Source organism: Diabrotica virgifera, chromosome 9, assembly GCF_917563875.1.
Source record: "Diabrotica virgifera virgifera chromosome 9, PGI_DIABVI_V3a".
Lineage (NCBI taxonomy): Eukaryota > Metazoa > Arthropoda > Insecta > Coleoptera > Chrysomelidae > Diabrotica > Diabrotica virgifera.
Genome location: NC_065451.1, coordinates 151549841 through 151562457, shown reverse-complemented (window position 1 = coordinate 151562457; position 12617 = coordinate 151549841). Strand labels below are relative to the sequence as shown.

The window sequence follows — 12617 nt, the reverse complement described above, 5'->3', positions numbered from 1 at the left end:
GACAAACTTTGATGTATGGGAATACTGGAACAGGAGAAGTTTTAATTGTGGAACAGGTTAAAAATTTGGAACGTCAGACTACGAAAATGTTTCATGTATTTTGTCGGACAGAACTTCCAATTGATTTGTTACCATTTCATTAAACTCTCATGCAAAAATCAGACCGGTGTTTATCACCAACTGGGCATTTTAATGAGTGGAACACGAAGAACATGTCAAATGACAGGAATCATGTTGGTTAGTAATACCAGTCTGATTTTTGCATGAGAGTTTAATAAAAGGGTAACAAATCAATTGGATGTTCTGTCCGACAAAATACATGGGACGTTTTCGTAACCTGACGTTCCAAATTTTTAAACTGTTCCATAATTTAAACTTCCCCTGTTCCAGTGTTCCCGTACATCAAAGTTTGTCCAACTAGACACCGTTAAGCTATTAACAAATTTTCAGCCTGTTATTAATCAACTTTTTTTTGGTACGCGGGATCCAGGCCTATAAATAAGGAGTGATTTTCACGATGTTTTTTACCAAAAAAAAAAAGAGTTCACTTTATTTTGAGCGTAACTCGCTTAGTTTTGATGCTAGAAACTTTTATAAAAAACAAAAACAAAGCTTTTTTAAACACTTTAAAAAAGTTTCAATGAGTTTTTCCCGAAAAGTGCTTCATTTTTTGGTTATTTCACATTGAAATATTCGATTTGGATTTTGACGAATAAGAACAATTTTTCATTAATTACAAACTTTGCTTTTACTGGTTAGAAAGACATCATTTTTTCCCATTTTTTATAAGTTACTTTTTTTATGCTAAGAATGTTTACTACTATGTGTACTACTATTTTTTGCTAAGAATGTTTTATTTTATCAAATACTTACTTTTGGAGTTATTTGTAAAAAACCGCCTGAAAACGTGATTTTATGGTTGTACCGGGTGTCCCCGGGCCATATCTCAGGAACCGTTTATAGTACAGCTTTGGGAAAAAAAAAATTTATAACAAAAGTTGCCTCGAGAAAATCCTGGAAATTATTTTCATAATTGTAAGTCCACCGCTAGAGGGCGTAATTGAATATCAAAAATTAAAAAATCAAAATTTTACAAAATTTGCCTAATGAAAGGGCACTGGAAATCCGATTATCGTATTCTTCATAAAATTCTGCGCATATTTTATTTCACAAGTTTAAGTCTACCTGTGCAAATAAGAGGTGGGGGTGAGTGGGAACCTTGTTATGAAAAAATGGCTGTAAGTCCGGTTCTGCTTAATCGATTTTTGCAAACTTGGTCTTGTTGAAAACAGCTCTTTTTCGTCAATTTAATAGTTATAATTTGGAAACAGCCTATTACGTAATATGCCAGCTAGGAGGCGCTATTCATTTTCTTTTTAGAAATCTAGTTATCTTTTGTATTTTTTTCCTGTATTACAAAATTAGACCAAATTAGCAACAGAATACCGAAAACCGCATGTCTATACCTTTTTTCTATCTCGAGATATCTTAAGAAACGTGTAAATTTTAAACATAACTGTTGCTGTCATATAAGTGGAAATATATAGAAGCAAGTAGTGTGCTATGAAAAAAAAAACAGAAACATTTCCAGATGTCACCGTATATAATAAATCAAAACAAAATATGAAAAACTCTACTACTGGGGTGACGTCTTTGGGGATATTTCATTGCATATATTCTAGCCGCAATAGTTGCATTTCTTATGCATTCAAAGAATGTGGCTATCATGTCAAATGCTTCTTAGTTTGTAAGAATCATCTTGAATTTCACTCTGTATAAATTTTATATAAAATTTAATAGAAACAAACCGCAACAAACCCTCAATGAACAAATTTTTATGTTTTACTGATTTGACACATAATTTGACATATGATGACTTTTTGAAATTAATACTTCTAATAGTTCTATTTTTTTCCATAGCACACTACTTGTTTCCACTTTGACTTCCTTAACTTAGTTTACCGGTGACAATAACAGTTATGTATTTATCTTAGTTGGGAATAGGATAATTGATATTAAAATATGAAATAAAAATAAAAATTTTTGTAGAAAATCTGACGTTTTTACATTTTCTACGATTCATCGAGAGAAAAGCAAATGCGCGGAGGCAACAATTCATAAAAATTTACATATTAACGCTATTTTTTTTTTGAATTATTTTAAGTATTAAAATTAGTGTAATATTTAAATAAAAATAAAATTAAACTGTTTAAAATATATTTATTTCGTTAAAATCATAATAATAGAAGTATAATTTCTTACCCGCGTACAAAGTACACACACTCTTTTTTTTGTTATATTTTATAGTGTTATTTGTTTTATTGTTGTTTTGATTCATTATATACGGTGACATCTGGACAATGTTCCTTTGTTTTTTTCCATAGCACACTACGTGCTTCTATATATTTCCACTTATATGAAAGCAACAGTTATGTTTAAAATTTACACGTTTCTTAAGATATCTCGAGATAGAAGAAAGGTATCTACATGTGGTTTTCGCTATTCTGTTGCTAATTTGATCTAATTTTGTAATACAGGAAAAAAATACATACTTGTATTTAATATTTTCCAAAGAAAACTAGATTTCTAAAAAAAAATAAATAGCGCCTTCTAGCCGGCATATTACGTAATAGGCTGTTTCCAAATTATAACTATTACATTGACGAAAAAGAGCTGTTTTCAACAAGACCAAGTTTGTAAAAATCGATTAAGCAGAACCGGACTTACAGCGATTTTTTTATAACAAGGTTCCCACTCACCCCCACCTCTTATTTGCACAGATAGACTTAAACTTGTGAAATAAAATGTGCACAGAATTGTATGAAGAATACGATGATTGGATTTCCAATGCCCTTTCATTAGGCAAATTTTGTAAAATTTCGATTTTTTTAATTTTTGATATTCAATTACGCCCTCTAGCGGTGGACTTACAATTATGAAAATAATTTCCAGGCTTTTCTCGGGGTAACTTTTGTAATATTTTTTTTTCCAAAGCTGTAGTAGAAACGGTTCCTGAGATATGGCCGAGAGCCATTCTTATTGGGACACCCGGTACAATAAACATTTTCACTCGCACATAGCTTGAAAAGTATTGACTTGGCAACGTCGATGGTGACACTGAAAATTACATGATATCTCCCTATTTCACGTTCATTTACTGGGCTATAACACATTAAGTTTTTGACACACAAGTCGCATTTACTGATTTTTTAAAGGGGCCCCATGTCCAATTCTGCGGGGGGGGGGGGGCGACGGAGTTTGTCACGCCACTGCAATCAGGCATGCAAAAACGTCACAGCTTACATCTCTACATTTCTGAAACACCACCTTCACGCTAAATAAAGCCTCTCTCGTACCAATGGTGTTCACAAATCCAAACTGATTGAGCGCAATTTGTTCTTCGCATTTTCGGTAAATTCTTTTGTGCAGAAAGAAAAGTCAACCAGCCATATTTAATAAAAATCAAGTAATTGCAACAAAACTACATTTATTATAATATGTTAAAATGAGGTAAATGCCACATAAAAAAGAAATTTGATGTAAAACTAAACAATTTATTGATTGAACAACAATGAGGTGCTTCAGAAAATATATAAAATTATGTACAATCGCACAAGTTACTATGATTGCATCTTGAAGTCAAACTTAAGAAATTAACTGTTTGTCTTTTGATGGAAAGGGAACGGCTTGTCCTCCAATAACGATGGAAGGTCCTGTGTAGTAGCGGACTAGGATACTGGAGCCGCGTTTCAATTGATTTCTGTTGGACAAATCCACCCAGCAGTCGATCCACGACTTGTAGTGGGGCATGTACGTTGGAGAGCCGGCTACCAATCCGCTGTTCGTTACTGCCATGCAGTTTGAAATCACTTGGAAGGGATATGTTACTGATGTCGCCAAAAACTAAATATCAAAAAAATGTAATTGTAAAAATAGTTAAAAGATAAAAGTAAACGACAGTTTATGTTTCCTTTCGATCCAGAGGATATCTCCCATCCCTAGATAGCTGTTTCTGTCTCTAGACGTCTTCAGTAAGGCTACGTGAACACCTCTGAACCAACACGAAAATAAACTGCGTATTTAAGGGCAGCCAAAGTCCTAAAATTGAATTTTTTAAGTTTTTTTGGGTTATGATTGAAAATTATTCTCTGAAATCTTCTCTTTACAACGATATATAACACATTATATACTCACGGACAAAAATATTGCATATTTTATCTTCAATCGTTACTATTTGTTTATTTATTATCTTGGAAATTTTAAGTACTTTTTTATTTACTAATTTATCTATTTATTTTATTTATTTATTTATTTGATGTATTTTAATTTATTAGAGATAAATAAATGGTTAAACATAGTCTTTATAACGGAATATGGAAGAATGTAACAAATTAACAAACATTGCATAGTATGGAAAGCGTGCTTTGGAGATTTGACAATTCTTGTTTTGTTGAAATATCAGTTAGAATATGTCAGTTGAAGAGTTTTATTTTTCGATTCTGCAGTTTTCTTGTTGATATGTCACATTTAAGCGAGTTAGTGTGTGCTAGAATTGTTACTATAAGAAATGAGGGTTACAGACAAGGAGATATTGCGTGGATAGCGAATATTCATCAGTCGACTGTTTCTCGAATAATAAAGCGATACAATGAGACTGGGGTATACAAACGGCGACCTGGTCAAGGACGAAAAAGATGTACAACGCCAAGAGATGACCAATATTTAAGACTTAAATCTTTGCGAAATCGTACACTTACGATTCCCCATCTCAAAAATGAATTACTGATCACAAGACAAGTTAATGTAAGTGTCAAAACTGTGACTCGAAGACTTAAAGAGGTTGGTTTGAATCCAAAACGGCCTGCCAGAGTTCCACTTCTTCTACCACAGCATAAAACTCAGAGGTTGCATCAATGCAACCATCAGGATTGCATACATCAATGGAGAAGAGTTCTTTTCACAGATGAAACGAGGATACAATTATGGAAGCCAGATGGACGTAATCGAATATACAGAAGGTCTGGGGAACGTTTCACAGAATGTAATCTTCTACAAAATGTTAGTTTTGGTGGAGGTTCCATAATGCTATGGGGTGGCATTAGTTGGGAGAGTCGTACGGAGCTTATTGAGGTGAATATTCGAATGAATTATGACTGGTACATACGAAACATGCTTGAAGAGCATGTTTTTCCTTATGCCGGCTTCATTGGGTATGATAACTTTGTGCTAATGCATGATAATGCCCGTTCACATACCGCAGGAACAGTCATACAATATCTTGAAAATGTTGGGGTTGAGGCTCTAGACTGGCCACCAATGAGCCCTGATGCAAATCCCATAGAACATATATGGGACATACTAAAAAGACGTATATGAGCAAGAAATCCAGCTCCAAACTCAATTACAGAATTAAGAATTGCTGCACAGGATGAATAGAATCGACTTCCGCAAGAAACCATCCAAGATATTCTGCGGAGCATGCCTAGAAGGATGCAGGCAATCATTAGAGGTAGAGGAGGAAAAACTAGGTACTAAATTGTTACAATGTTACCGTAAAAATTGTTCTTTTGTCGTTATTGTTTCTTTTTCTAATTAAATGTTATAAGCAAAATCAGACTATTTCATTAATTTCTCTACAAATTAGTTGTGACTTTGTAAAATGCAAGTTACTTGACAATAAATATACGTAGGGTAGTCCAATTCAATTTATTTAGCAACAAAAATTACAAAACTTTTTAAAAGTAAAAAGATATACTTAACATAATAGATATATAATGTTAACATCTGTTTTATAAAAAAATGAATATCCTTTATCGTTTATAAATAAGGAATTGACAAGATTGGATCGAATAGAACAGAACAACTTAGAACGGGATCCTACAACATTCACAAGAAATAATACGAGGAAAATAACAATACCATATATAAAAGGACTATCCGAGAAACTTAAAACAATAGGAAATAAATTCAACATTTCAACAACATTCAAAACAACCAACACATTGAGATCTATTCTATCTAAAACTAACAATGAACAAGAAATAACAAAGAATTGCATTTATAAAATACCTTGTGAATGCGAACAATTTTATTTAGGTGAAACATCATGACCATTAAACGTTAGAATAAGTGAACATCAGTCTTATATTAAAAATAGAGAATTTGATAGATCTCAAATATGTCAACACGCATGGGATAATGAACATAGAGTTCAGTGGAGAGATTCAAGTATAGCCCTGAAAGAATCAGATAGTAAAAAGAGAAAAATCAAAGAAGCGGCTCTAATTATGCTAAATGAAACCAATTGTGTCGCAAATTCCTCGGTAGAATGCAGTAGGATGTGGTTATCCATACTGAAAGAGGAAGTCAATAGAAAGAAAATACCACGAATAGTAAGTCAATAACATATCGAGTTAGTACAAATTTTATATTTTAGTATTACTTATTGTATAAATGTATATCTATGTATTATTAATATTATTTATAATTTAAACATATTAAAGTCAGAATTTGGTATTAGTTTTTTGAAGGTAAATTAAATGTAAGACCAAATACTTACGATGTCGGGATAGTATCAAGAGGTTTTTTCCTGGTTTTCCCTCGTGATTTACTATGGAATCTCTAACGCGAGAATTTTACTGGCATCGTTGCATTTGGTTGTCTTTTTAAAGACAGATCACATGCTATGATTTTTTTGCGACGGATATTCTTAAGTTGGGATTGATTTCATGTAATCGAATGAACTATCTTTTAGTAAAGTCGTCCCAAGAACGCAACTCATAAATATTGGCGATATCATTTTAAAGTCTTCTACTTTAAAATGTATAATATACGTCTGAATTGCCAATATAAATGAGTCAGATTAAATAAATTATTAGAAGAATTTTTTTTTACTTAGCAACAACATTTTTGTTTATTTTAACAATATTTTGTATTTTGACAACGAAACCCGATTTGGGCTTCGAAACGTTAATAAATTCATTTTTAGTAAAATTGTGGCTTATTTCCCATAGAAAATACTTAAAGATATACTTCAAAAATAAAATATGCAATATTTTTGTCTGTAAGTGTAGTATAAAATATCCATGGTTACAAAATTATTTGTTTTTTCAACGTCGGCACTCAACTTAACGTATGCCGGTAGCTTTATAGCCTATTAGAGTGTTTTATGCTTTTTCGATTCCCCGATTATGCTTTTTCTCATGAGGATCTTTCAGTGCGTCACAGTTTTTCGATTTCTTTCTAACGCATTAAATTGTATATGACAGAAAAAAACGCACGTCGGTGATTACATTTCGTCGGTGACATTTATAACATTTATTCTAGTTGTCAATAGATGGCGTTATAATCGAAAATAAAATAATTTTGCGAATTATATAATATATCTACAAAAATAATCTGAACAATTTAAAAGACTATAATAAAAATCAAAGAAAATACCATTTTATAAATGCAATAAACACAATTGATTTATTTTTATGCCAAATTGCAAATAAAATTTGACAACTGTCAGATTTAACTAAAATGTCATGTCACTAAAATGTATATTATCACGGACTTACCTTTTTTTCTATAATATGTGACGCACTGAAAAATGCTCATGAAAAGAAGCATACTAGGATTTTAACTTTTGATGTCAAATATCTCTGGATCCTTAGATGATAGAAAGTCCAAATTTTTACAGTAGTTGTAGATAGATAATATCAAGTTCCACGTAAAGTTTTATTAAAAAATGTACAAAAACAAGTAAAATAAAAAATAAAATGTAAACCTTTTTGGGTTTTTTGTAAGAGTATTTTAAAACAATTTAAAATAAATGTTTCTTTCAGTTTAATTTTACAAAAATCTACGCGGCACTAAACAATAGATCTAGTTTCAAAATAAAAAAAATAGGCCTCTAAGACTAAGGTAAGTGCTTTGGTAACAGAGATATGTGGTATAATATTAACATTGTCCTTAAATGGGACTTCGGGTGCCCTTAAGTGGAATTATAAAAATAATATTAAAATCCACTTTTAAGATGCTACAGCGACATCTCTTAGAGAAAAGAAGGAAGTTCCCAGATACAAAACTGATTATTAAAATAAAATTATAATAAATAATGATTTTATTTATTTACACTGATTATTAATTTGTTTTGTTGTATAATTCACTTCGCAATAATTATGTGATATATTTGGTTTAAAATGAATTCAAGAATTTTTGTAATTGGGCAACAATGTCAACTTAGATCTCTGACGTAGATAATGACGTGCAACGGTGTCTATATTGTACGAACTGTAAGTAACTGTTAAAACTAATACAACAAAACAGAATACCACAAGAATGTAGATCAAGCATCTTAATACCTCTCTTCAAAAAGGATTCAACTCGGACCAGGAGAATTACAGAGGAATGTAGTTATTAAGCACAACATTAAAATTGACAACCAAAATGATAACAAACAAACTGAATGAATTATAACATTAGCGGAAGAATAACAAGGTTTTAGATCAGGAACATCATGCACAGACGCTATATATTCATAATAGACGGAGAGGCAGCGCCGAAAAATCTCTGTGAATTTACTAAAGCTAGTTTTTTCACAGTTGATTACCGTGATTCTGTAGAGAAACATACTGCGGTGGGTCAAGAGAAACGTAGAACTGGTGGTACTGACAGCTTGTCAAAGTTGCTTACCTGCGGAGGTAATTAAATCCATTTACTAAGGCTGAAAATGAGTACACATATTCTAAATTAAATATAAATAAAATTATTATAGTCGGTCAGCTGTATGACGGGACAGAGCCGGTCGGTCGGCCCCAATGAATGTACAGGGTTATTATACTATATTTTGACCCCCTTGTAAACTGCTTTATTTACAGAATTAGAAAAAAATGTAAAATACAAAAGTTATTCGATTTTTTAATTATGATTTTTTGACATAATAAATATCGTACTAGTGACGTCATCCATCTGGGCGTGATGACGTAATCGACTATTTTTTTAAATGAGAATAGGGGTCGTGGGCTACCTCATTTGAAAGGTTATTCAATTCTCTATGCAGTGATATAAACTTTAAGATCATCATTTATACAGGATGTCCAAAAATTTTTTTGAATTATTAATTAAACAATTAATTTAATTAAGAAAACATTTTTTACCCCCTGTATAAACAATCATGTTAATGTTTATATTACTGAATAGGGAATTGAATAACCATTCAAACGAGCTAGCACACGACCTCTATTCTCATTTAAAAAAATAGTCGATTACGTCATCACGCCCAGATGGATGACGTCACTAGTACGATATATATATATGTCAAAAAATAAAAATTTAAAAATTGAATAAGTTTTGTATTTTACTAAGTTTTAATAAGTTTTATTTTGTATTTTTTTCTAATTCTGTAAATAAAGCAGGTTAGAGGGGTCAAAATATAGTGAATAACACTGTACATTCATTGGGGCCGACCGACCGGCTCTGTCCCGTCATACAACTGACCGACTATAATAACTTTTATTAATATTCAATTTAGAATGTGTGTACTGATTTTCAGCCTTAGTAAATGGATTTAATTACCTCCGCAGGTAATCTACGTTTCGCTTGACCGACCGCAGTATGTTTCTCTACACTCTACACACTCACAGTAATCAACTCTGAAATAACTAGCTTTAGTAAATTCAGAGAAATTTTTCAGCGTTGGCTCTTAAACTATGAGGCAAGTTCGATAGAAATCGTATGTATTGTGGACTTTAAGAAAGCATTTGACAGGATCAAATTAAAGGACGTTATCAATTTGTTATACTCAAGAGAGGTACCTCTAGGAATAATTAAAACGATCGAAAAAATAATAAAAAAGTACCTAAGAAGTGATGACAAATGACACATTGAAAAAACAGACAGAGTCAGGTCTATACAAAAAGAAGAAGTTATTACCTATTTGTTTCAATTTTAAACAGAAGTAGTCGTGGGTTTCCTTCGACACAGAGGATGTGCTACTAGTGCATAAAAAAACTTACATCAAAACTTACACTCATGATTGATCCAGTGTAGATACCGAGTTCTTTTTCTTCGATAACATAATTATTGATAGCATATGTAAGACTACTAACAAGCAGAAGGGATATTATATCTCCAACCAATCTAGGAACCAGGCCGCTGAAAAATCCTACAAGTCCATTTTCACGGTAGACTTCTCTCAAGGAGCTTAAGATACCCCTAAAACATAATAATAGATAAAGTACACACATCAAAATTATCTAGGGGACAAAAACACACTGCTAGATTACAGAAGGATTTCAAATCATTTATTTGAAATATTTAAAAAAAAATTAAACAAGTGTCCCGAATATATAAACATTTTTTTCTTAGAATTATCGCAATAGCTTCTAAGAAAATTAAGAGAGAACTCCAAAGTCAAAAAATAGTAACATAAAAAAATAAAAAATTAATTTGTTGCCTCTCAACTCCCAACAAAGTAGTCTTTAGGTTAGTTAGTATAGTGTATGACCTCCACGGTTGTTTATTACTGCCCTACAATGCTAGGCTAACTCATGATCAGATGGTAGTGTCCGGCTGCGGTATTCTGCTCCACTCTATTGAAAGGTCCTCAAACAGTTGCTGTATTGTATTGAACACAATATTTTGTTGTTAAATGCATCATCATCATTCTCTTTACCTTATCCCTAGGCGGGGTCGGCTTCCCTAATTGCATTTCTCCACACAATTATATCCTGGGTCATATCAATATTAATCCCCTTTACCAACATGTCCTGCCTAATCGTCTCCCCCACGTCGTCTTTGGTCTTCCTCTCCTACTCCTTCCAGGAATCTGCACTTCAGCTACTCTTCGTATTGGATGATTAACGTCTCGACGTTGAACATGACCAAACCATCTCAACCTATGCTCTCTAATTTTGGCATCAATTGGTGCCACACCTAGACTTCCCCTAATATACTCATTTTTAATTTTATTCTTTCTTGTCACTCCACTCATCCATCTAAGCATTCTCATCTCCGCCACATGCATTCGTTGTTCCTCTTTCTTTTTCACTGCCCAACATTCAGTTCCGTACATCATAGCCGGTCTTATAGCTGTTTGATAGAATTTTCCTTTCAGCTTCATTGGAACTTTTCTGTCACACAACACACCACTCGCTTCCTTCCACTTCATCCATCCAGCACTAATTCTACTGCATGCATCTCCATCTATTTCTCCATTACTCTGTAATACCGATCCCAGGTACTTAAAACTATTGCTTTTTACAATCAGTTCACCATCCAAAGATACCATTTTATTTGTAGTAACTCCATCTTTAAATGAACATTCCAAATACTCTGTCTTTGTTCTACTAAGTTTTAAACCTTTTTCCTCCAGAGATCGTGTCCACTGTTCCATTTTCTGTTCTAAGTCTCTTTCACTATTTCCTACTAACACGACATCATCAGCATACATTAAGCACCATGGAATGTTACCCTGTAGTTTCGCTGTTATCTGGTCCAAAACTAATGAGAATAAATACGGACTAAGCATCGAGCCTTGGTGCAATCCTACTTTCACATGAAATTTATCAGTCTCTCCCACACCTGTCCTAACACTAGTCGTAACTCCCTCATACATATCCCTCACAATCTTTACATATGCACCAGGGACTCCTTTCTTATACATAGACCTATATGTAGAAAGTGAATTTATTAATCTTTTTGCGGATGATACTTTTGTAGCTTGTAGTGATACTAACCTTGAAGTAGCGATTCAAAAAATGAATAATACATTAGAAAAAATGGCTAAATACTTGGCATCAAATAAATTAAAATTAAATATTTCCAAAACTAAAGCAATGATCTTTACAACAAAATACAAATATAGCCAATTAAATACGGATAACATTCTGCTACAAGTAAAAAATGAAAAGATTGATATTGTAAGATGTGTTAAATATTTGGGGTTTCAAATTGACAGTTGTTTGAATTTTGATCATCATTTTGATTATATTGTCCGTAAAATAACAAAAAAACTATATTTTTTTAGCCGAATATCACAAAATATATCGACTCAAGCTAAAATTACAGTTTTTAATTCAATTATTCAGCCACATTTTGAGTACTGCGCAACTATATTGTATATGTTTAATTTAAATAAACTCAATCAACTACAAAAACTACAAAATCGTGGCATGAGAATTATATTGAAAACAAATCGACTTACACCTGTATCATATATGCTACAGGCTTTAAGTTGGTTCACAATTGAAGAGAAACTGTATTATTATACAATGATTTTGGTTTATAAAATACTTAATAATGTAGCTCCAGATTACTTTAAGCAGTTTATAGTGTACAATAAAAATGTGCATGATTATTCTACAAGGAATATGGGAAATATTTACATAGCAAAAACAAATTATAGAATGACGATGAATTCATTAGTATTCAGGGGTTTTAATGAGTTTAACGCTCTACCAGGTGAATTAAAAAATACAATGTCACTAAAATCTTTTAAAACCAAACTTAAGCTGTATATTAGAAACAAGTGATGTAATACTTTATGTTAATTTTATGGGTGGGTATTGTATGGTAGTATATGTTGTAAATTTATTTAAAGTTTGTTTAATTTCATTTGATGTTGCTTAGTT

At 32.1% G+C, this 12617-nt stretch overlaps 1 protein-coding gene across 2 annotated transcripts in view; it reads right to left on the bottom strand.

The window, feature by feature from the left end:
• Positions 1-3470: 3470 nt before the first annotated feature.
• LOC126892334 (mitochondrial carrier homolog 2-like) overlaps positions 3471-12617 on the bottom strand; it is a 141684-nt gene continuing 132537 nt past the window's right edge. The window contains exons 5-6 of one of the 2 annotated variants that reach the window (XM_050661845.1): positions 10002-10200; positions 3471-3903 (exon numbers count right to left, since the gene is read on the bottom strand). In XM_050661845.1, coding sequence (XP_050517802.1) covers positions 3646-3903; positions 10002-10200 — 457 coding nt within the window. In that variant the 3' untranslated portion in view covers positions 3471-3645. The remainder of the gene's footprint in view (positions 3904-10001; positions 10201-12617) is intronic. The other variant, XM_050661846.1, reaches the window with a different exon arrangement.